Below are 26,607 nucleotides of genomic sequence, written 5' to 3' on the forward strand. Positions count from 1 at the left end.
TATATATATATATATATATATATATACACACACACACATACATACATATACATATACATACTATGGTGCAGATACTGTTATAACCATTTAATGTATGGACAAATACTAAAGTTTGGTTTTCCCAAGATCTCACAGAAATAAGCGGCAGAAACAGGATTCAAATCCAGGCATATCTGACTTCAGAGTCTAACAAAATTTTATCTCCTCACTTTATAATTTCCATTCTTTCACAAACTAGGATGTTAGTCTAACTGACCACTCCTGTTGGCCTGACTCATGTGGTTAGATCGTTTAGAAATATGTTAGTGGAATGATTTGATTTCTCTGAAAAAAGGAGACTAAAAGCCTTGCCTCAACTTTGCAGCCTCGGGAAGCCACAAGCAAGGCTTTATTTCCAGCAGCTGGTGGTGGAGGAGGAGGAGGAAGAGGAGGCAGAGGAAGGACGAGGGGTGAGGACTGCTGAAGAGAAGTCTCAGGTGCAATTTTACCTGCATTCTGTTGGGCTGGGGAAAGACCCGAGAGCGACGGTCAAAGGTCTGTCCCACGTGGTAAGGCGGGAACCGCCGCTGCCGGTACTGAGGGCGATACTGGGGACGGCGCAGCTGACTTCGGGCCCCAAAGAACTGCCCGTCAGTGGCAGGGGGGTCAAATCCTTCACTGCTGCCGCTCCCTTCCTCCTCCTCCTCCCCAGCGTACTAGCGAAGCAAAGAAACAGAGATTCAGAAGAAGTTTCAGCAAGAGAAGAACCAAAGAATACCAATTAAGATGACTATCACCAAAGGGGGGGGGGACCCCACCAAAAAACCTTTCCCAAAAGGAATAATCCTCTTTATTAACCAAAATGCATTTAACCCAGATGATCATGGGACTGATTACCTGGGATAAACTACATTAAGATCAAAGTCAACAGATCTATGCAGACAAAATACCAAGAAGCAGAAAAGCAAGAGCAATCCCATCTATTATAAATTTAGTACTCATCTATTCGAACTGGTAACAATAACAGCTTATTAACTACCCAAGTACATGTACAGGGTTTAGAATATTCAGCTCTGTCAAGTGTGTCTACTAATATTTACCACTCATTGAGGACAAAACAAATTGCAGCATGTTTATATAGTCAAATCATTTCACTCTTCAATATACCCTCTATTATTGAGTTATGGCCCTCAATTAAGTAAAGACATTTTGTATAAGTAACATTCACTAAAATATTCAGTGTATAAATTTTTTCCTTAAGCTTTTCTATGAGTTTTAGAAAATAGTAAGTACCAATAATAATATACTACCATCCCTTTGAGTACATTACATGCTCTTTAAAGACAAACCACAAAGACTTAAAAGATTATTTTAAATGTAATTTCTGGTTAATGGCAGGTTTATTTCTAACTTTTACAAATCTAACTTTAGAATTTCCAGGTCTTTAAGAGGGGAAAAGGAGACTTTAAAGGGAAAATTTTCACTAAAGTTTTTCCCCATTTTTCACTTCTGCCTTAACCTAGAATCCAAAAAAAAAGCAAAACAAAACACACCACAGCCAGTGTGCTGTCAACCTAATGAACTTGAAATAGTTAATGCTACAATATGGTTGTTCATGCCTACTTCTACCCTCAATAACTTATAGTAAAAAAAAAACAAAACCCAAAAGCCAAAATTGTTGTTACTGTGTCAATTCCAACTCATAACAATCCTACTGGACAGAGTAGAACTGCTCCATGAGGTTTTATAAGCTGAAATCTTTGTAGTAGTAGATTGCCAAGTCTTTTCCCCTATAGAATGGTTGGTGGGTTCAAACTGCACATCTCTTGATTAGCAGTTGAGTGCTGAAACACTGTGCCACCAAGATTCTTTTCTGGAATCAAAATGGCTCAGGCAAAACTAGGGTAAGAAAATGATGGAAGCAGGGCAAGCGAATTAGCTTGAAGAATCTATTAAAAAGCAATGTGGGCCAAGGTATAAAGGTAACAAAATAAAGAAAAATTAGCAGAAAAACATGACTATCAAAATATATAGCCAAGTCAATGTGCACATATTTTTTCTAGTGAGATATTTTTCAAATCTGTGATCACCAAGTATTGTCTTATTCTCCAATACCAATGACACCAGACACTAATTCCACAAATAGCAATATGTGATTCAAATCTGAGAGGGATTTGTTATCATTTTGGGTACCATGGGACAACCCAGCGAGCTCTGGTGGCCTGGTGGCCTACTTGTAAGAAGCTGTGCTGTAATCCTTAAGTCATGTGATTTGAATCCACCAGCTGCTCTGCAGGAGAAAGCCAGGCCATCTTCTCTTGTTCAATTAACTGGCTCTGAAAACACTCTGGAGGGTCAGCTATGGGTTGGTTTCAACTTAATGATACACAACAACACGGACAAACCAGTGAGTCTTATTTACAGATCTTTTCACCTAGATTCAGAACAAGTAATTCCAGAGATGTACTGCTTCTTTCCTTCCAAAGAGCAAGGGTGCTAATTCATGTTAAGTAAAATAGCTGTTTAATCAAGATGAATTATTTAATACTTTAATGGTCAGCTCTGACTACCGCCTCCCCAAGAGTGATTCCATTTTCTTCCTTTTCAAAGAAACACTGGTTTTCATAGAGGTCAATGGTGCCAGCCCCAGGGGATGAATGATAAGTTTCAGCCAATCACAGAAATTCCATTCGCCTCTGCCAGTGACTACCACATGACTAGATTCCGGCCAGATAAAAGTGCCAGGCAAAGAGTCTTTTTGACTACCCTGGCACAGCTGATCTTCATTAAACCTTCTTGTTACAAGTAATTAAATGTCTTACTTGTAGCCATACACATTTTGAGTGATAAAACTTTTGAAAGGCAAAGTTCCAAAGTAGAAAGACCAGTGGCTATGTATAAACTCAGAGCACTGAAAATTTCCCCTTAAATAGTAAAATTTTTATCAGCTTCAAGTGAGTTTAATTCTGGAAGCAGAAAACTGTCAATCACTGTGACAACATACATTGCGAGGAGGTCCGCGGCGTCTGCCATAGTAGCCCCGTCTGTAACGGCGGCGGTCAGCAGCATACCGGCTCCCTTCTACAGGAACTCCATCTGGACCAGTCACATTGGCTGCTTCTGCACCCTGAGAAAGAACAACCAAGAATTAAAAAAAAAAAAATTTAAAAAGAAAATAACAAATCAGAAGTCTTATTAAACTGAGTGTAAGACAAGGAGGACATACAAAAGAACTCTTGCCATGACCTCCAAAGCACACAGAGTTTAAAAGCAAAGTGCTTAAAATTCTAATTTAAATGTACTCAGCTTCCAGTTTGTTTATTCAGCTCAAGCTTTGCCTTCTTGTGTGATTAGATAAATTTAAGAGTTGTATGTAACTCTGTAAAGAGTATAATCTAGAGAATGTAACTGTAAAAGCAGAAACATTGCTGAGCCAGGGAGAACATGTATCTTAATTAAATCTGTGTCTTCTCAGAAAAAGTTGAAACCTATATCAAAGAGGTACCAAGAAAGTCATTACTCACAGGTCCCTGTAGTTTTGCACAGTACTGAGAGCCAAACTTTTCTCATCTTGGCAGCAACATGAAAATTAAGTGTTTGCTTTAGTAACACAAAGGGTTTCTAGTACATCTAGTTACTTTTTAGTCCTTCCTAAAAGTTGGTAGGAGTCAAAAGTGACTCATGGCAACTAAGGTCTTGCAACAGATATATAGTTCTAATTCTTACATGGACAAATAGATACTGTTTCAGAATACATTTTTTAAAATAAGGTAAGATTCAAGAGGGCAATTTCTATTTTAAGTCAATTTGTAAAACTTCAAGTTCCAAACACACTCAGAGATAAAAATCAGGTAAAATAAAAGTGTCAGATTGAGGTGGGGCATCAGAAAAATCACAACAAGCAAGCCATTTCTTTTAGGGTGATTTAGAACTCAGATTCTTGAGACATACATAGGACCACAATGGTAAAAGGTGCCATTCAAACAAATAAAGTAAATGTCTTTCTTAAATAAGAACAGTTTAAGAATATATGCAATATGAAAAAAAAAAGAATATATGCAATATGGTAGAATGTGAGTGAGAGGGTATTCTATGTATACAAATAGCAAATGCAAGCTAGGGCCTCCTAAAGAATACTCATGTTTTAAGATTAAACACAATAGCACAACCATATTTCCATAGGCAGGCTTCAGATGATCCATCTGATAAGATATCTGGGTGGAATTGATGAGGGGAGGATTATTATGTAGTCTATCACTATGCATTAGGCTTCCCCAAATCTAAGCAAATGAAAAAAATATAACTCTTACATTTAAAAAGACTCAGTTTTTGGTTGGTGTTTTTTTGTTGGTTTTTTTTTAACTATATAGGATTTGTACATACTGACAATTTTAACCAGAACTGGGGAAAACCAAAACGTATTAACAGATCTTTTGCCCGAAATCCATTTTTAATAATGTTTCCCGCTATATTAGAATATATATTTGGTAACACAACATATGTTTTAAAATTTTTGAAGTTACAGATTTTCTTCTCACTTAAGTTTAATTTTTAAGTGACATGAAAATGTCAGAAGAGTATTTTTATGACATCCAAGAACCTAAAATATTTTTGCAGGGAAAAAAACCACTCTTAGATAAAAATCCAAAATAATTTTTAATAATTTATAAGGGGCTGAGAAACCATGCTTCACTCTCACCTTCTCTCCTTCAACAACATCAAACTCTACAGTTTCTCCATCTCCTACACTGCGCAGGTATTTCCGTGGATTGTTCTTCTTGATGGCTGTCTGTCAAGGAGTAAAGAAAATTTTAAGTGAAGTATGTTACTAACTAACAGCCACACATTTTACTGTTTAAGTTTACTAAGTGACTTGAAGAAGCTTTTAAGCCTTTTATTGATAAATATGAACCTCAAGTAACAAAACCAAACCCTTTATTTCACATTACTTTCTTGATTCATACTATTCCTTAAAATTCACCTTGGTAGGTAGAATATACAAAGTATGTAATTACAGTTCTTTATAACTGATTACCTAATCAAGATACTGAACATATATGCTACTTCAAACCATTAAGCTTGAGATTCAGAAGGCAGATTCATAGGCAGGGGTGGGGTGACATCGCACACAAACATGTTAGGCACAGAGGCTTCTGTAGAGAAACGGCTAACCACACAAGATATTAGGTGATGTGTATGGGGAATGTGATGAAAACATAAGAATGTCAATGGTATAACTACTTGTTACGAGTATACAAAATAACTTCAGGAATCATAACACTGATAATTTTTCCTTTGCCTCTCATTTTTTTTTTTTAATGATAAAACATGAAGTGGACAGTTAAATGATTTATCCAATGCTTCAAAATTTATCACCATTGTCACTTCTGTGTACCCTCAAGGTGATTCTGACTCATAGAGGTCCTATAAGACAGAGCAGTGATACCCCAGAGCTGCTAAGACTTTACGGTCCTTACAGAAGCACACTGTAACAGTTCACACCAAGTCTTTTCCCCTAGAGGCAACGAGCAGGTTTGAAACATCAACATTTCAGTTAGACAAATGGTTACCCACAGCATCACCAGGGCTTCCTAGGAACTACTGTGTCAGGGAGAAATTCATCACTGTACTATGTATAAAATTTATAAAGTATTTTTTTCACAATGCAATTTATGTTAACTCATCATGTTTCTCAGTAATACATTTAAAGGTTAAAAATGACAGTTAATCTGGAAAAAAAAACACAACCCTATAAATATCTACTAATGATACTTTTTTTAATATCCCTTCCCATCAATGCCAGCAAGAGAATAATTTCTGCAATAAATTTTCATTTCTTTGACTGCTATCTCTAAATAGTTAAAGGGGATCTCAGTTTATGAGGAACTAGGTCAACCTTATTTTATAAGGCGATTAAGCATGTGTAATCTAGCCCTTCCCCTTCTCTGAGTAGGAGGGAGAGAGTGGGGAAAAAAAATGAACCAATAGGGTAGAGACCTCACCCACAGATGAAAAAAGGCAGTTCAGGACAGGATATGTGCGCACGCAGCACCAACATTCAGCCATTCCAAAAACAGCCCCTCCCTGCCAGCTCCTTCTGTTTCCTGTTCAACTGGGCAGGCCTCAACACACTGGAATGACTCACCATACAACTTCATGGGGCTGGAATCAGGTCATACTCACAACTAACAGAGGTGGCCACCAGAACAGACACTCTGGAGGTCCTTTACTCTAGCAGTCTCCAAATCAGAGATATCCCTCAAAAAATATTTTCTTTACCTCTAAGTATCAGAACCAACACTTTTTTCAATATGCTATGACTTTTTAAATGCCACTATCTGGAGAAAAGAAACTATTCAAATTCAGTACAACTGAAATATGCCCAGTCAAGCAGAAATGTAAACAATGGAAACTATATGACAGAATCCAAGCTTAGATGTCACCATCTCAAGACACATAGAAAACAGGACACAAAAACATTAGGGAACCAGATGCTTGATGGGGCCGTGTCAATGAAAGCACTGTCTTCCATTGTGACATGCTGAGAACACCACACACATTTCAGATCATTTGACAAATATAAAATAGAAAGGATATTTACTAAATACAAAGGATAAAACTGGGTTTCCACAGAGTCGATTCTCTTTTAGGAAGACTCTAAAAATTGACAGTGAACGTAACAATGTCCTTGAGCAATGCAGAGAAAGATGGTGCACGATAGGGCAAGATTCAGATCTGTTCATAAGAGTTGCTGTGAGTCGTAGTTGACTCTCCTACAGCACAGAATACAAATGCCCCATATGGTTTCCTAGACTATAAAACTTTAAGATTGCCCTGTGTTTCTTCTACACAGGAACTGGTGTGTGTGAAAGGTCACCCTTCACATATTCACATATAGTCACCATATCTCCTTAACCCAGCCCAGGATATGTAACAGAATAAACATCAGCCTAGGCTAATTAAACAATGTAAACAAAGAATAAGGTAACTAAAGCAGAGAAACCTATAGTTTCCATATCTCATTCATCCTTTATTTCCTTCAGATCTAAGGGAATGGAGTCTTCTGTACAAGATCTATACTAAGGCTGCCTCATTTTAACAGGAGGATTATCTTCCAAATTTGCACTTTTGCGTATCTTGGGTATGTACTCCTTAACCATGAGCTTATCATAAAGCTTGTAATAGAGAAGATTTAGCCAACATTCAAGGGTGATGAAAGTTCAGTGGTAAAATTCTTACCTTCTTTGTAAGATTCAAGTCTCATTTCTAGCTTATGCACCGCATGTACAAGCATTACCTGTCGGCCAGTGCAAGCTTCTAAATGTTACAATACTGAACATGGAATTTCTGGACTAAGATGAATTAGAATAAAAGCAAACACCCACCCACTCTACCCCTAAAAATAAAAATCAATCAAGGAGAACTCTATGGATGACATGGTCCTGTCTCCAAATGACCATGGAGATGGTGCAGGGCCTGCTGTCATGAGCTAAAGGCTGACTCAAAGGCAGCTAACAAAAATAACAATGACCAATAACCACCCAGGCAAAAACCACAGAGTTTCCAGCCAAACACTAAGGATGGACCACAAAGTCAAAAGAACTGGATGCTAAGGTGGACACAGAAAGCTTCTGTTAAAGGCTTTAAATATTAGAATGTACTCTATGTATTACTTCACTGACTGCAAAAATAAACTTCATTTGAAAGCAGTTAGTGTGATGGGAGAGATGCCAACCCTAAAACGTGGAATTGAGCTATGTTCCCAAAATAAAAATCACACACACCAAAAAGAGTTTAGAGCGGGGTGATCATTTACAGGCCTTCATTCTGGTAAAAGGACAAAGGAAGGGTTTTTTTTCCACATGACAAAAATAACAGTGATTATTCCTCTTACCTGATGCACAAATACATCTTCTTTGGTGTCATTTCTGTTGAAAAAGGGAAAGCATCAAAATGAGAAATTTTCTATGAGATTTCACAACCTCAAGTCAAATAAATTTGTCTCTATTCTTTAAATTCAACACAAAATCTAATCTATCCTTGTAGAAAACTTTGTTCCTTTTCTAAAACATATTTTTATAGTTTGCATACATATACCTTGTTTCATACATGTTCACTGTATTTTACACATCTTTTGTTTTTTAATACCGGTTTATTTATAAAGTTCTTACACATTGTTTTTCACACCAGAGCCTTCCCATTTCCCTCACACACTGCCCCCCCCAACAAATTGTGCGAGTCTCTGATGAACCATCCTCCACCCCTCGCCCATCCTCACCCCTTAAGCTCTCTGCTCCCCACCTTGGAACCTGATACTCATTCTTTAATAACGGTTTTACACAGAATTTATCCTTATGGGACCAAGTTAGTTTACTCAGTATAATACAAGTAGTGATTTACAAAATCATTGCTTCTGTGTTGTGTAGTATTCCATTGAGTGAATGTACCATAGTGTGTCAAGCCATTTGATTGTGGTTGGACATTTGGGCCGTTTTCATGTTCTTGTGATGGTGAATAAAGCTGCAATGAACATTGCTGTATAAGTCTCCGTTTGTGCCTCAGTTCTCCTTCTCTCTGGGTATATTCTAAGCAGTGGTATAACTGGGTCATATGTAATGTCTATGCCTTGTTAACCACTTGTAACCCTGCACTGTGGCCATCATTCCCTTCCTCTATTAACACAGTGCTTGAATTCAACATACAGAAACACCTCCTTCCTTTTTCTCCTTTCTAAATCATGTGGCATGTAATCAGAGCCCTGGACTTTCCTCCTAGCAAAAGCAAAGCAAGACAGTTAAAAGGACAGGGCACAGCTGTGAACTAAGCTCTCCTTACACTGAAACTTAAAACAACCTCCTTTTGCCCCTACCCCCAACACCCAAACAAAAACAACCTCCTTTTGCCCCTACCCCCAACACCCAAACAGACAAGGAATACACTAGAGGATTTTTTTAAGTAAGAAAACAAAAACAACAAAGAAAATGGTGATGTCATCTAAAAGCATTCATAGTGCTCCCAGCAATGTGCTGTTGTATTCTCATTTCTATAGGATTAAATATTACTATGGCTTTTCAAGAAAAAACCACTATTTCTACACAGGAGATGTGTAGATCTGTGGATGTGACCTGGGTTACAGATCCAGTGCAATTACTCATTAGTTGTGCGACCTTAGCAAAGTTGCTTAACCAGTCTAAGATTCCATTTCTCCATCTGTGAAATTATGGATAGAATCTCAATTATACTAAGGCCCTCTCCATTCTGAATTTTATCTCCTTTACCCCCCATGCAACAACTAGATTTCATGATGTTACTTATTCCTACTCCAGAAAGGTTATTTTAAGAAAGAATGCCTAATGACTACCATCTTATTTATAAATAAGCACATTTAAAGTGCTTAAAAAATTTTAAGACTTATACAAGCAGTTTATTAAAGTGTGGCAAAAGCCTTATTAACTGATGACCCTACTACTTAGGTACATATTTTAAAACATGTCAAGATACACATACCGATTTATAAATCCATATCCATTTCTGACGTTGAACCATTTGACAGTGCCAAGGACTTTGGTGGCTGAAATAGGATTAAGCAGATAAATTAGTCTCTGACCTACAAAGAGATAAGTCTCATATCACTAAGGTCTTGATAACATTATTCAAAGCCCAAACACACCTGAAGAAACCATTAAAAGCATAATTCCAAAATTGTATTAGGGGTGGGGGAATGAGAACAATTTAAAATATAAGTTAATACTTTGCAGGAAAAGACCTAACTCTTCCCTGTTAAAATTTCTAGAGAGTTCATAAAAAAATGAACAGTCATAAATGTATATAATTCCACAGTAATTAAAATGGAAAGGAAGGAAAAAATATCTTTAATGTTTCAAGCCTTAACATAGAAAAACTTAGTTACTAAAACACAGAGCACTAGAAGAGAGAATATAGGTGAATGGAGGAGGTAAATAGTAAAGATACATCATCATGCACTTTGAAGTGTTAGGCACTTTATACAGCAGCTCCTTGGTAATAGCCAATCTACAAAGGGATAAAGTAACCTGTCTAGTTGTCAAATGGGGAGCCCAGCAGAGAAGTCAAGGGTAATAATAGAACTGATGCTGTCTCAATCCAGTTCTGTACTTACCACCTGAGACATGATGTAACAGGCCTTTTCAAACCACAGTGATAGATGTGAGCTTCTGTTTCATTGTGTATCCTACTCTCAACATTTGGTGGGAATCAAATTCAGCATTTTCTAGACAATCTCCCTCTTATTGTCCCTGAGTCCTGTCATCAACAGGACCAATTTTTAAGAACCAGATTGAAACAAAACTTTTTAGACAAAGAACCCAAAAGAAATAGTATGAACATTTTTTGTCCTTTGTAGACTCATACTTTTTTCCAACCATCTCAGCTACAATGGTCCTCTGAATAAAATGTGGATGCTGACAAGTATCTCCAGGAAATATTTGAATCTAAATTTCAAGAAATGCATAAAGCAAATTATGAAGACTATAAAAGAGGAAACATTACTATGTACCTTTTTTAAAAAAAGCCACAAGAAACTTAATAAAAGATGAAAAAAATAAGCCAAGCTGCCTGCCTTTGACATACAGTTTATAATTTTCAAGCATAAGTACCTAAATATTAACGTTTTGCTTTTTAAATCTAGAGCTAAGATTGTAATTAGAACTTGCTCAATGTAGCCAGGGTTAGTTCTGAGTTCTGCTAGACTGCTAATGCTTAGGGAAGTATTTTAGCTCTTTGTAAAACAAAACAATGTCTCTAAGCAAAGCCATTCATTGCATATTGCCTAAGCACTCTCCAGCTCTAGTTCCAATTATGGAAGATCATATACCATTAGAATCTTTAATTTGAGGTCATTCTAAATTAGAGCAGTAGGACAAGGGGGTGGGTTGGTGGGAGGGAGATGATACTTCAGACTCAAAAGCACAGAAAAAAAGTTTTTGAGATATTAAATGCCTTTTAACTTTAAGTCACACATTATCTCAAGTGATTTAGTGTCTCACTTCATTTGTACAAATACTAAGCATAGAAAATAAATACGGAGATAGGAATGGCTAAGATTATAGTTATCTAAGGGATAATTTTAACCAGAAAGCACTAAATAATGGTAATAGGGAGAATGAGAGTTGATTTTCAAGTCTAACTTAAGTCTAGGTTGAAAATGTTCTTATTTTCCAGTCTTAATTTCATAAATATTTTTCAGTGCCTCATATTAATAACACTTATTGTTTCTTTAAAGCCTCATTAAGAGTCGTTAATGGTATCAATGGCAGCTGGTTGATATCTGTAAGGTGGAGGTGTGTGACTTGTACTCAGGAACTTCAGAACTATCAACGTCAAAAAAATCTGCCACTGAAAACTTTTTGAAGCTCTTTATAAACATAGGGTTCACCAGGACTTGGAACTGATGCTATGAAAACCGAGGTTAATGTTCATTTGATGCCAACTTTTGTTTCATTCATGTTAACAATATTCTCTGACTTAAGTGTAGTGTGAAATACAGAGCCTTGGTTTAGTACATTATTGTGTTGGGCTACTAGCCTAAAGGTCTGTCACCTACCAATGACCCTTGGGTAGAAAGAGAAGGCTATTTGCTCCTGGTAAGATTTATAGCCCCAGACAGCTGATGGAGAGTGGCCATTAGTTAGAACCAACTGTTAAGGCAATAAATGGGTTTTGATGGTGTTTTCCTTTTTGATATGTGCTAGAATGGAAGGTAAGACCCATCTGTGAGTATTAGAATAGATGAAGCCAATAACAGACTTCCATTTCCATCAGGCCTGTGGCTAGCACCTCTTAAGGATGCAAGTATTAGCTTGACAAAAGGAAGGAGATGGCAGAATGGAAGCAAACAATGTTCAAGTGTCAAGTAGAAAGCTGTCCACATCCAGAACTGGAGTTACAGTAGAAAACTAGAGACCTGGAAGGGCTATAGCACTGGAAGTAGTTTAATAGCAGTTGGTGATTGAGAAAATAAACTTTATCTGTTTCCTTTATCTGTAAATGTAAAGCTGTTTTCCCTATCTCATAAGGGTACAGGTGGGAACTGCAAAAGCTCCTTCATTAAAAATGAAGTCAATCATTAGAACTGTATCTTAGCTCTACTTTGAACAACTCAAGGTTATTTTGGAGCATCTTTCAGAATCACTTGTTGGAAACAAAGCCACAGTACAATACTGTGTAGATTTAGGCAACTTTAGTGTAGCACTAAAAGGACTATTTTGTTTCTTAGTCGACACAAAGTTATATTTAGTATGCTATTTGGCCAGTAACTAAACGCACTGAAAATAGAGGTCTCTGGAAACTAAAATGTGTTAATACTTTCTTCATGTTATTCCCTCAATTTTCTTACTATTTAGGCAGGGCTAGTGATAGCTAGCAAACATGCTCCACCCAAAATACTGAAACAGTCTCTAAAGCATCCTACACCCACCTGTTAAACTTTCCTGTTTCAGAGTAAATGGTATAAGCACACACCCTTTAACTAATTGATTCACCACCCACACGCTCAGCAAGCCCGTTTAAGGCCTCACACACTTGAGAGACTACCAAAATACGTGGCAAGAACAAGCACCACAGAAGCCCTTTCTAATCCTCTGCCCTAAACCTGACCGTCTCATCTTTCTGTTTCCCTTACCAAATGCCACGGTAACGATATTTTCAACGTCTAGCCCACATTTCGGAGGAAATTTTTTCAGCTGCTGCACCACGTGCGTTCCCACAGTCCAGGAAGGGGAAAACGAGTAGTGACTGGTGGACACTTCACAGCCCTCAAACACAGGGGTGCACAGATCAGGTGCGGAGAACGTGGGACCAAGACGCAAATTTCCCGAAGAGGATTGCAACATCTCTTTGTCGGCATGTGGCCGACAAGAGCATGGCGTCTTTCCCATGCCCATGTGGGAAGGACGTCAGGGACTGACACCTGAGCCTTCCCAGCAAAAAGCTTCGCCAAGCACCCCAGCCCGGTCTCCTTCTAAAGCCTCACTCCTCCCCAGGGGAAATCCTTTCCTTCTCCAAAAGCCCCCTAGCAAAGACTCCCCTAAACCCTAGCCCACGTGTGTGTCTTTCCCTAGATTCACAGCATCCCTAGTCCCACACCGCAGCTCCCATTCTTTTCGGACCGGGACGGGCCCCACCACAGCGACAGTGCCTTCCCGGACGACAGAAGTGAAGCCAGAACTTAACTGGCCCAGGACCAGACGGGTCGCGCACAGGGCGCGGAGGAGTAAGGGGCGCGGCGCTAAGCTGGGCGCGCCAATAGAAAAGGTGGGCTGCAGCCAAGGGCGCAGGGGGACCAGAGGTCCACGGGGCCCCCAGCTTCTCAGCCTGGCCCACAAGGGGGAGAAAAGGCAGCGGCAGTGGCGCACATGTGCTCCGCGCCGCCCGCCCTTGCCCCTCCCGCGTGTGACTCACCGAGAACTTTTTTCTCCGCGTCTTCGCTGCCGGCGGTGGCTGCAGGGGCGGGTGGCGAGGTGTCCGTGGCTGCAGGGGTCGCGTCCCCACCGGGGTTTCCTGCGACAAGGGCGGTGGGCGCTGGGGTTGCGGCCTGGGGCGCGCCGCTGCCCCCCGGGCTCTTGGGCGCAGCGTCCAAGGGGGCCGCGGCGGCCGCCTCCGCCGGAGCCTGCGGCAGGGTGGTGGTGGCCTCGCCCGCCTCGCTCATGCCGCCTCCTCTGCTCTCACTCGGGCACCTCGGTGGCGGTTGGTCGGCGGTTAGCGCGGCTGGTGGTCGCGGCGACCGGGGCTCGTTCTCCGGGAGGCCGGTGGGGATCTCGCAGCGCAGGCGGCGGCGGCCGAGGTGGGGTCTCTCGGCGGAGGCGGCTCGAGCTCTGGGGCTGCGCCCTGGCTCTCGGGCTCCTCGCTCGATCTTACTGCCCCAAAAATGGCCCCGCACAAGTTTTTCTAGGCGGCTCACCGGCCTGGGAGGGAAGGGCGGGCGAGGGAAGAGGGTGGGGAAACTTGGCTCCCGAGTTGGGCACCGACTCTCATTAGCATTTAAAGGCGCCCGGTGCCCTTTCCACCTCGCCAACCCACCCGCGATGGGAGCGCAGAGGCCGAGTTGGAGAGCAAAAGTCTGAGATTGCAAACTGTTGCAATTCAGAGAAACACGTACTGCTGTCCCTTTGCAGGAGCGGGGCATCTCTCAGGACCTCTTGACACCTGACACTGACTCTGGAAAGGTACAAAGGGACTTCCGAATTACGTGGCGCTTCACTCTAATATTTAAGTCCTGCATAGTTATTCATTCAACAGTTATCAAGCACTACGAATTTTGTGAGATAGCAATGAAGAAGTGAAATGCAACTTTAAATTTTTAATTGGTGCCCGAGAGATAATTTACAGATAATTGAATCTATAAGCCACAGGTGAGAAAATGAGAGCCCAGACTTTAAAGAATGAATGCAAATGTCAGAGGTTACACCAATTTTACATGAGCGTGTGAGGAGCAGCCAAGATTTATTATTAGTTTAGGAAATCCGTCAATCTACATCTTACCTTCCCCAGCTGACTCTGTGTGAAAATTTGAGCAACTGAGCCCTCTTAGCCTCAGGGATGAAAAATATAGAGAAACAGAACACTTAACATTTTCCTCATTTTAAAGAGCCCACGTCGCCTGTAGAGAATAGTCTGGACTGTGCTAAACACATGTCCAGAGGGATTGTGACTTGTATACAGGGACAACCTGAATTCATTAGACTGCTAGGCGGTGTTACTCTGCTTCTAGGAGCAAGACCAATTTAGTGTTGGTTCTGCTTTGTATTATGGGAGTTAAAAAATTCAGTATTAATGTATTTTCACCTTTAGGAGATGCAGTGAGGAGTAGATGAGATTAGCATACATAACTCCAGAGTCTGGTCTAGAAAATACACGGAATTATTGGTTCTTTATTTGTGCCATGTTCTCTGTTCCTTCTAAAGCATTTATTTATTTATTTTTTTCCTTCCTGAACTCTACCTGTTCACCTGGTTACCTTCCCACTTTCAAGAGGGTAGCAAACTAATCCAGGTCATCTTTGTAGCCCCACTACTTCGTACCCTGCCTAGCACAGAGCTAAAATAAATTTTAAAAATTACCAAACTCTCCAAAACTACCTAATCTACATATTATGAGTTATGATGACACTCCTTGGCAGTCTTACTTTCTTATGCCATGGGGAAAAAAAATCCAAATTAAAAAAATTATTACAAAAATTTAGCAAAATACAGAGATGGTTTTTTTCTTTTATTTTTCCATGTACTTAATCTACAAGCTCCTAAAGATTTACTTCTTATTTTAGTTTTACTTCAATATACACTATAATGTAATTACTGTAACAGCCTCTGCAAGTCTAATTCTAAGAATGATTATATTTTATCTTCAAAGATTATTCTCTCATTGACTGAATCAGAGCCCACTCATAGTTGGCCCTCAGGCAGGATTTTCAGAGGTTGTACACTGCACAGGAGGAAATTACCCATCTTTCTCCTGCTGAGGGGAGAGCTGGTGGTGGATTCAAATAAGCTGACTTTAGATTAGCAATATAACTCCCTAAAGCTTCCTAATTTCAAGATTCAGGTCTTAATGAAAATGAACTCGTAACCATGGTTTCCTAATGAAGATTAAGAATTGGATTTCTTATAAAACAATATGATTCTCATTGCTATTTACTATCAATAATTTGATTGTAAGAAAAGAAATGAAAGGACTTATTAGTCATACCTAAAAATCAAGCATGTTTTGGTATATATATTAGTTTTCATACAGTAACTTATATCTAGTAGGTATGGTTTCCAATCTGTGGAAGATTTTAAGATTATTACAGAACAAATATATCCTTGAATGGCTTCCATTACTGTTCAATATTTTTATTATAAAATACTATCTGGGAATTCTTGGTACTCTTCCAAATACACCTAAAAAAGTAATTGGAATAATCTATATTATAGTACTCATGACCAGAGAGCCATTTGGATTCAGATACAGATAAATTCATCCATTCTTTTAACTCACACATTAATTCCTATACCAATTAATGCATATATAGTAAGCATAATTAATACATATAATAATTAATAGAATTAATTATATTAATTATCAATTATTCTATTAATTATAATAATATAATAATTAATACATATATAGTAAGCAACCCCATGCATCAAAATCTTAGATTATGATAAAAAAACTTAGATTATGATCAACCAATATTGATGAAGGTAGAAATTGCTCTAAGATTTCTTAACTTTTTATTTTGATTGAATTTAAAATTTATAAATTGCCTTTTCCATGCAACCATTCATACACATATGACATTAATTACAACCGCTCCATTATAATAGTATTCATCCTTTTCATCCCATCTCTTCCAGCCTCTAAGCTGGTTTTGTTGTAATGTTAGATAATCTTCACCACCAACTCCTACATTTCCCCTGCCTCCGAAATCATCATACTTTCTACTGTAAGAAAATACCAGTTCTTAAATTTGGAATTAAGTGGACCAAAAAAAGAATCATTAATTGTTAACAGCCATAATTTTTTTTTAAGCAATGACTAATGTGGTCATGAAACAAAAGCCACTCTGTTCCAAATATGAGAGGGTTAGAGCTTCTGTAACTGCTCGACCAGGTCGAAGTAGAGAAAATCAGAGCAGTACTATTGAAAACCCCAGAATGATGATTGTTCTAAAGTTATGAAAATCACGTTGGAATCACAGGATCTCTGGGAACCTCCCAGTTTTTCATGCCTTGGTCCAGGTTTCATAAGACTTAAAGTTTAGATGAATTAGGGAAAACCCTCTTTAAAAGTTTAATCTAGTGTGTGTGTATATATCTGTTAATTTCATGATATTAAGTGTGTGTGTGTGTGTGTGTGTGTGTGTGTAAAATAGGGAGCTCTTGTGGCCTAGTGGCAGAAAGCTGCTCTGCAATCCTGAAGGGGTTCCGGACCACCAACTGCTTTGTGGAGAATCTGCCTCTGAATACCCACCAGAGGGTCAGCTATGGATCGATTCAGACTCTGGTACACAACACCACCAATCTAAAAATAATAACAAATTTACTAGGGCTACTGCTGGAGTTTTTAGGGCCAAAACCCACAAATTTCATTAATTTCAAAGCAGTTCCACCCCTACTCAAAATATCTCAGTTGATAATATAGATATTCCTCAAGAAATTTTCTGCAAACAGCTCTGTACCTCCATCTGCTGATCTATCTCCTTGAAACTAACTTTGAGAAAATAATGATCTCCTCTTCTTCTGTCTATTCTTGAACAAGTGTCTCTCATTGGAATTTTCCTGTTTAGTATCTTGTAAAGAAGGAGATTTTGAACTGTAATTTGAGCTTTCAAAGAGATTAACAATAATGTTGGGTTGACAAGAAAGTACTCAACTTATTACTTAGTCAAGGGACTAGAATTAAAGTAATCAAGTATTGATATATAAGCATAATTTATACTATAAAATAATGAAACAAATCTAAACCTGATAAATACTAGAACAACATAGAAGGAAATGATCAGTTTGCAATAAAAAAGTTGAGGGATAAGGCTGTAAAGCTTTTACAGAGTGTTTCCAGCAATATTAAGCATTCCTAAATAAAGTATGCACTAAATGCATTTATTGATCATTTATACTAGATGGTTAGAATATTGTGCAAAGCAAGAGTGTTTCCTATATTTAAGAAGACAGTGATTTAGACCACCATTGTTCAACAGAAATATACTTTGAACCCCAAATGTGAATTACATGTGTAGATTTGAACACAGATGAAATAAATTTGAACACATTTCACTTAATCCAATATATCCTTATTATATTTTTAACATTTAACCAATATCAATGTAAAATTATTAATAATATAGTCTATATTCTCTATTTTCTTCAGCCTCTATTGTTGATTTCATACTTAAAGCACATCTCACTACGTACTCAGCACTTTTCAAATGGTGAGTGTGTTTATAGCTATTATACTGAGTAGCAAAAGTCTTGGAACTAATAAAAAATTTAGCTTGAGTATTTCTCCAAGAGTCAATTTATTGGGAAAACTTCCTAGACCTCAAACCAGGACCACACAGTTATAAATTTGACTCAACAAATAATAGTACTTGCCAGCCTGCCTTGATCTTCCTTTGTGATACATGATACCTATGGAATCCTAAGAATTTATATGAACCATTATTGCATAGCTGTGAATAATATTGACCTAGTGACTGGAGAAATGGAATTAGGTTTGTCTGAGAGGATGAGATTGTCTCAGGAGAGGGCAGGGTTCAGAGTTGATGTACATAGGATTGTTATGGGTTGCAGGCGACTTGATGACACGTAACAACACAAGAACAACATCACTGATAAACTAACTCTAGGGTATGTAAACAAAGTTTATTTAAAATAACTGTTTCATATCCCAACAACTTTTGGAAACATAACCTACTTTGACTCTTGTAAATATTGCCATACAAAAGTGAAAATATGCTATGGCCCTTTATTCTTCTTAATTAAGAAGGTAAGGTAAGGGTGGAATGGGGCCTTCACTGTGACTATCGTTGTTGAGCCAGAACCAGCTCATAGCTAACCCTTCCATGGTTTTCTGGAGACTGTAAATCCTATGGGAGAGAATTGCCCATCTTTCTACCTTGGAGGTGCTGGTGGGTTCAAAGTGTCAGAGATGTTCTTACCTTTGGGTTAGCTGTACAGCTCTCTACAAACTATGCACTCAAAGGGCTGAGAGATAATAAAAGGAGGATGGGTTGTTTTTTGGTTTTACAAGTTCTAGTTTTTTAATTAAAAAAAGAGGGAAATACCTTATAACTTCAGCTTATGTGAATTGGATGTGGAAATTCTGTTTTCTGAACTATTTTGTTCTTCATTTTGCTTCCCCTTCTAACTATTCTTAAAGGTTCTTAAAGATTAGAAAATTGATAAACTTTTGATAGAAGCACTTGGAAAGATTGTTACTGGTTTAAATGAATAAGAACTGGAAAGGAGCTTTAGAAGTTATTAATTTCAACCCCACTCATTTTAGAAATAAGAGACTGTGGCTAAGAGGGTCAAACTAATATTTTCAAAATAATTCATTTCTTTAAAAGCAAAGCTAGAACCCAAACCTGAGTTTCCTTACATTCTGTCCAGTGCTCTTTCCTTATGATTAAAACGAATTCTAGTCTGCAGGTAGTCAGCCTGGTAGTACTTAAACTCTTTTCTTTAACTAATTACCCAGTAATTGGAGTCTGATAAAATGTTAGAACCAAGAAGGAAAATCTGTAAAAACCCTGAACTGAACTCAGAAATAGAATCAATGAACTAGGCTCTCTGGCCTCTAAAAGACCTTCATAACTTTCCAATTAAGGCCCCTGGAGAGGAAACCAAACAGCTGTGCACAATTTTGTAGTACTTTGGAACTAACTCTCTTTAAACCATGAGTAAAATGCACCCGAGGAAAAAAAAACAGAAACAAACCCAACAAACCAAAACAAAACCTAAAACATCCACCTTTTTTTGGTATCTTTCTTTACATATTCTCTTCTGTTAAAAAATCGACATTCCTCATTAATTTCCATTTTCTTCATTACTTCCTTTTATGGCTTCAGTCATTTAGTAATTAAAACCCCATGGAATATCTAAACTAGGTTCCTGTTTTCTAGAACATACAATGTCTCTTCATTTACTTATTTATTTTTGGTCTTTTTTAAATATACATGACAATTCTGAGAAATACCTTTTGAGCCAGAAGAAGGGGGGGTGGGGGTGGAGAAAAAGGAACAGTATCAGTATCTAATCCCTCTCTTCTTCAGCTTTTCCCTTGAAGAATTCTTTTTTGTTGCTTCTTGAACTTGAGTTCTTTCTTTAAATTTACATTCAATATCTGTCAACATCCCTGCTTATCTCAGTGATCTCTTTGGTATCCTTTTGGGGAGAATACTTAAATATGTATTACAATGCTAATCCTCTAGTTCCATGCTGTTGAATTGACTGCAACTCTGGCAACTCTGAGCAATAGCTTGGAACCCTGCTTCACGTTCTGCTATCATCACCATCTCCAATATTTGAGCTCATTGGTATAGTCACTATGTCAGTCCATCTTGCTGAAGATATTCTTTTCTTATGCTGACCTCTACTTTTCCAAGCATGGTGTACTTCTCCAAGCAATGGCCCCTCGTTAACAACATGCTCAAAGTATGTGAGATAAAATTTCACTCTCCTTGAAAATCACTTTCTCCATGACAGACTTGTTCTCTTTGCAGTCCATGGAATAGTCAGTACTCTTCAAAATCACAAGGCATTGATTTGTTGCAATGGTACTGCGACTATGTTGGTGTAGGGTATGCCTCAAGCTAAAATAACTTTTGAGTTAAGGAAGACACACATTACGCAAAAAAGTAAGCAATCTCAAGTGAAGATAGATGCTCTTTGGAGATCTCCAAAGGACCCAGGAACAGAACTAAGACAAAAATTTCCCCCCAGTACAAAGAGTGGTTCCTCCGTAGCTGGCATTCTGAATTTAGAATGAGAGAGATCTGTAGATCTCTCATGAATGAGTAGCTCAGCCCTTGACTGGTTTAGAGTTTGGTTACCAACTGAAAGGCTGACTATTTGAGGCCACCAGCCCTGCCCTACAAGAGAAAGATGGAGTCTTATCCTGTAGAAGATTATAGCCATGGAACCCCTATGGTGTAGCTTATTTATAGTTTTCCCCTATACAATCATTATGAGTCAGTATAAACTGCATGATGTTTGGTTTGGTTATATATGTATGTGTGTGTATGTGTGTGTGTAGGGAGAGGAAATAAGAAAAGGAGAAATACCCACAGAGATAAAGAGAAATTGAGCTTGCTTTGGTAAAGCACATGACAGACAATCAAAAGGTCAATGGTTCAAACCCCTCAAGTGTCTCTTTAGGGGGATAACAACCCTAGTATCCTGCTCCAGTAAAATTTATAGTCTAAGAAACCCAAGTAATTCAATATATTGCCCATAGCATTTTTCAATATTGTGACACTAGGATTACATTTGTTTTTCAGTTTTTCTCCTTTGCAGAGTGAGTTCTTCCATTTTTATTCTCCAATTCCAGCACATTTCATTATAATACTTTGCTTTGTCCTCCTGAGCTGCCCTTTGAAATCTTCTCTTCAGCTTTTTCACTTCAACATGCTTTCCTTTTGTTTTGGCTTCTCGGCACTCCAGTGAAATCTTTGGAGTCTCTCCTGGCATCCATTTAGATTTTTTTTTTCTTCTTTCTCCTCTGTTTTTGTAATGACCTTTTGCTTTCTTCATGGATGATACCACAACTCATTTGGTCTTCAATCATTGATGTTCAAGGCCTCAGACCTATTAAGATGATCAAGAAACTCAGATGGAATTGATTTAAGATCATATTCAGTTCCTGTGGACTTATTTTCATTTTCTTTGGCCTCAATTTGAACTTTCATGTGAGTAGTTGATGATCTGACCCAGAGTCGGCCCCTGGCCTAGTTTTGACTGCCCATATCGAGCTTCTTCAACAATTTCTTCTGCAAATGTAGTCAATCTGATTCCTATGCAGCCCATCAGGTGAGATCCACATGTAAAGCTGTCATTTGTATCTTGTAAGAAAGGGATTTGCAATGAATAAATTACTATGAATACAAAATTCAATCATTCTATTTCCAGCCTCATTTCTATTACCAAGCCCACCAAGCCCTATTTTCCAAAGAGGCCATGGCACCAAGGATAGCTTTGCTGATGTCAGATGGGTTCTGGCTGAAAGTAAGGAATACCAGAAGAATGTCTATTTATGCTTTATTGACTATGCAAAGCCATTTGTGTGGATTATGACAAGATGTGGTGGACATTGAGAAGAATAGGAATCTCAGAACACTTGATTGTGATCATGAGGAACCTATAACTGGATCAAGGAGGCTGTTGTGTGAATGGAGCAGGGGAGCACTGCATGATTTGGAATTGGGAAGGGAGTGTATCATGGTTGTAGTCTCTCCATACCTGTCTAATTTATATGCTGAGCAAATAATCTGAGAAGCTGTATTTTTAGAAAAGGAGTGTGGCATCAGGATTGGAGGGAGACACAATCTTACTTACTGAAAGTAAGGAGGACATTGAAGCATGTTACAGAAGATCAAGGAATGCAGCCTTCAGTATGAATTGCATCTCAATATCAAGAAAACCAAGATGCTTGCCACTGGACCAATAGGCAGTGTCATGATGTATGGAGAGGAGATTGAAACTGTCAACAGATTCATCTTGTTTCGATCCACAATTAACACTCTTAGTATGAGCAGTTGGGAAATAAAGAGACACAGTGCATTGAGAAAATCTGCACTTAGGGACCATTACTGGGAAAATCTGCAGTTAGGGACCTTTCCAAATTACTGAGTAGTGACATCAGTTTGAGGACTAAGGTGCATCTGATTCAGGCTATAGTCTTTCTGATTACTAGCTACGCGTCTGGGACCTGGATAATGAATAAGGATGACAGAAAAAGAATTGACACCTTTGATCTGTGGTGTTGTAGAAGAGCACTGAACATCTCATGGATGGCCAAGAGAACTAACAGATATGTCTTGGAGAGGGTGCAGCCAGAGTGCTCTTTGGAGGCACGAACGATGAGGCTTCATCTCACATACTTTTGACTTGTTGCTAGGAGGTGCTATTCTTTGGAGAGGGATATGATGTTGGGAAGAGTGAAGGGTCAGCAAAGGAGAAGACCCTCAACCAGATTGATTGATGCAGTAACTGCTGCAATGGGTTCTTGTATGTCAGGAGGTGTAAGGATGGCTCAGAATTGAACAAGGTTCAGATTTTTTGTTCATAGGGTTGCTACTAAACTTAACAGCATCTAACAACAACAACAATATCAACAACAACAAAAATTCCTTCTTCACTGTTTCCTACTTTTGCATTCCACTGAACAGCCCATGGATGACCAAGAGAACAAACAGATAGGTCTTGTTGCAGCTGGAATGCTCTTTGGAGGCAAGAATGATGAGGCTTCATCTCACATACTTTGGGCATGTTGCTAGGAGGTGTTATTCCTTGGAGAAGAGCATGATGCTGGGAAGGGTGAAGGGTTGGCAAAGGAAAGGACCCTCAACCAGGTGGATTGATATAGTGACTGCTGCAATGGGCTCTTGTGTGTAAGAAAGTGTGACAATGGTGCAGGATAGAACAAGGTTCAGATCTTTTGTTCATAGGGTCTTTATGAGTTGTACTTGACTCGATGGCACCTAATAACAACAACCAGAGACCCATGAGTCTTTCTACTCGATGGTGTACAGCAACAATAATATGTACAAATTGCCATAAGTAGAAATGTTTGCCGTGGATCTGAGTAATACTCAGTAACACTCACATTTATATATAAGCTATAAAACATGTTAGGTGCTGTCAAATTGACTTCAACACTTAGAGGTCCTATTTACAGCAGATCAAAACCTTGCACAATCCTGTGACATCCTCACAGCCTCTGCTGTGTTTAAACCTGTTACTGTGTTAGTCCATACCCCTGAGGGTCTTCCTCTCTTTCACTGCTCTACTTTTCCAAGCATAATGTTTTTTTTTTTCTAAGGACTGGCCCATTCTGACCCCACATTCAAAGTATATAAAACAAAATCTCACTGTCCTGGCCTCTAAACATCCCTCTGGATAAGCCAAGTTTGTTTGTGGCTAATTGGACCTCTTGTAGTATATAATCAATACTCTTTACCATTGTTACCATACAAAGATTTCAATTCTTTTTTTGTTATCCTTATTAATTTTCCAACTTACATGTGATTGTGAAAAAGCTTGAAAAAACTACACCTTAGTTTTTAAACTGAAGTCCTTACCCATTAGCACTTTAATAAAGTCTTTGCCAAGATTTTCCCAAAAGAAACACATTTTTTTTTTCTTGGACTGCTGTTACCATGGTTTTTGGTTGTGGATCCAAGTAAAATGAAATCCTGAGCAACTTCAGTCATTTCTCCATAATAGATTGAATGTTTAACCTATTGTGAGAATTCTCATTTTCTTTTTGTTGAGATAGAAATCCTACTTAAGGCTGTAATCTGATTGTCTTCAGTAAGTGCTTCAAGTGCTTTTCACTCTTCATAAACAAGGTGTGTCATCTGTGCATCACAGGCTGTTTATGAATCTTAGTCTTATCCCAATGCCCATTCTTCTTAGATTGTTTGCTTAGCATACAGATCAATTAAGTATGGGGAAAGGTACAGAACTGACATACTTTTCCTGATTTTAAATTATGCAGTATCCCACTGTTCTAGTTGAATGACTGCTTCTTGGTCTTTGTACAGGTTCCACATAAGCATAATGAAATTTTCTTGGATTCTTATTCTTCTCAATGTTATCCACAATTTGTTATGATTGACACAGATGAATGCCTTGGCATAGCCAATAAAACACAAGTAAACTTCTTTCTGGTATCCTCTGCTTTCAACCAAAATCCATTTGAGATCAAAGTGTCAAAAGAGACTTTGTCTTAGTTAAGGCTCAATACTGAGATAGTAAGTAACTGAGACATAGAATGTGATCTGTAAAATGTTTGAAGTATCCAACCTGAAGAGGCTACTGGTGATCACAGGTGTAACACTTCCATGACTATGGTGGAAGTCAATTGAGAGCTGGTGCTCACAAGCAGAGAATATTGTTAAGTAAGCCTCTTAAGTATTGCTGGGAAGCTGGGGAAAGAGAACTATATTCACACCAACATTAGAGACTTTATTATAGACTGGGCAAGAATGGGAACAGGCATAAAAAGAAGCAAAGCTGAGAATCTGTCCTTTACAAAGTGTAGCCCAAGTGAACTGAATCCCTTCCTACACTTCTTCCAGCTAGAGAAGCTGGTGAAAGAAGAGGAAAGACAGATGTTTCCATCAATAGCATGGATGCGGTGTCAGGAAAGTCAAGGACTTTTCAATAGATTACCCTCTAGTCCAGCAAGAGAATAATTATTAGGTGCATTCAAGTCAACTATGACTCACAGCAACCCTGCGAACAACATAAATGAACCATGTCCTGCCCTGCACCATCTTTCCAATCTCTCATATGCTCAAACCCAGTGTTATCTCTGTATCAATCATCTTGTTGGAGGGTCTTCATTTTTCTGACCTTCCACCTTTCCCAGCATGATGTCTTTTTTCCAAGAACTGATCCTCTTAACAACATATCCAAAGTATAACAGTTAAAATTTCACCATCCTTGCCTATAAGAAGCACTCTGTTTGCACTGCCTTTAAGGCATACTCATTTCTTCCTTTGACAGTCCGTGGAATATTAAATTATCTTCTCCAACACCATAATTCAAAAATATAAATTCTTCTTGTGTCATCCTTATTCGCTGTTCAAGTTTCAGATGCATAGGAAGCAATTGAAAACCATGGCCTCTATCAGGTACACCTTAGTCTTTAAATCGACATCATTGCTCTTTAGCATATTGGAGAGGTTCTTTACAACAGATTTTCTCAATACAATATCTGGTGTGGTTTTTTGGTTTGTTTTGCATTTCTCAATAGAATATCTCTTTTGAGGTTGTTGGTTTGGTTTTTTTTTAAATTTTCTCTTTTGAGTTTTTGTTTGCTATTTCTGTGGAGGATGTCTGGTGGCTTAGTGCTAAGGAGATGCACTGACAACTCAAAGGCTAGTGGCCTGAATAAACCAGTTACTCTGTGGGAGAAAAATGAGCAATCTCCCACTGAAGGGACAGTTTTAAGTTAGTTCTGACTTGACAGCACATAACCACAAGAACAACAACATTACCATGATTGTGGATCCAAGAATAACAAAATTGTTAACAACTTCAGTCTTTTCTTCATCTGTCATGATGAGAAAGAATATAACCCTGGTGTCCTTTTTTCCACTGCCTCTTCTGAAACCTGCTTCTCAGAATGGGCAATCTCAGTTGATGGACAATTGCAGTTAGTTTTAATCAATATTTAGTTTCATTTTACTTGAATATTATATTAATAAAATTGTTTGATGATTTCCTTACACCATTAAATCACCTTTTCTTTTGGAATGGGAACAATTATGGATCTTTTCCAGTCAGTTGGCCAGGTAATTGTCTTCCAAATTTGTTCACAAAGAACGTGTTCAGGGCTGCATCTGTTTCCCAAAACGTTTTAATTGGTATTCCATTTATTCCTAGGGTTTTAATTCTTTGCCAGTGTCTTCATGAAGCTTGGATGATTTAATTAAGTACCAGTGATTCTTGATTATATGCTTCTTCCTGAAATGGTTCCATATTGACCAGTTCTTTTTGTTTACTGACTCTATGCATTTCTTTTATCTTCTTTTGCTGCTTTCTGTGTATTTTGCCCATAGATATCTTCAGTATTGCAACTTGAGGGTTGAATTTGTTCTTCAGTTCTTTCAGCTTGAGAAAACACTGTTATGGTCTTTGATTATGTAAATGTTGTGTTGTAGCACCTGACATTTGAAGGTGGAGACTCGCCCTGTGATGCTTTAATGTGGTTCTTCTAGCCATGAGTGACTCCTTGTTGTTGTGCATTGTTGAGTTGTAACCAACTGATAGCTGACTCTCCAGTGGGTTTTCAGGGGCAGTAAATCACACAGGAGGAGATTGCTCATTCTCCTACTGAGCAACTGGTGGATTTGAACTGTATGTCTTTAGGATACCAACATAG

The 26,607-nt window shown here is 38.5% G+C and overlaps 1 protein-coding gene across 1 annotated transcript in view; it reads right to left on the reverse strand.

Moving 5' to 3' along the window:
• YBX3 (Y box binding protein 3) overlaps positions 1-13,777 on the reverse strand; it is a 23,428-nt gene extending 9,651 nt beyond the window's left edge. The window contains exons 1-6 of the mRNA XM_006888406.1: positions 13,417-13,777; positions 9,487-9,550; positions 7,874-7,907; positions 4,679-4,768; positions 2,984-3,106; positions 489-695 (exon numbers count right to left, since the gene is read on the reverse strand). Of these exons, the coding sequence (XP_006888468.1) occupies positions 489-695; positions 2,984-3,106; positions 4,679-4,768; positions 7,874-7,907; positions 9,487-9,550; positions 13,417-13,663 (765 nt within the window). The 5' untranslated portion in view covers positions 13,664-13,777. The remainder of the gene's footprint in view (positions 1-488; positions 696-2,983; positions 3,107-4,678; positions 4,769-7,873; positions 7,908-9,486; positions 9,551-13,416) is intronic.
• Between the last annotated feature and the right edge of the window lie 12,830 nt (positions 13,778-26,607).

This window comes from Elephantulus edwardii, unplaced genomic scaffold (genome assembly GCF_000299155.1).
Source record: "Elephantulus edwardii isolate Elephantulus edwardi_28Jun2011 unplaced genomic scaffold, EleEdw1.0 scaffold00067, whole genome shotgun sequence".
Lineage (NCBI taxonomy): Eukaryota > Metazoa > Chordata > Mammalia > Macroscelidea > Macroscelididae > Elephantulus > Elephantulus edwardii.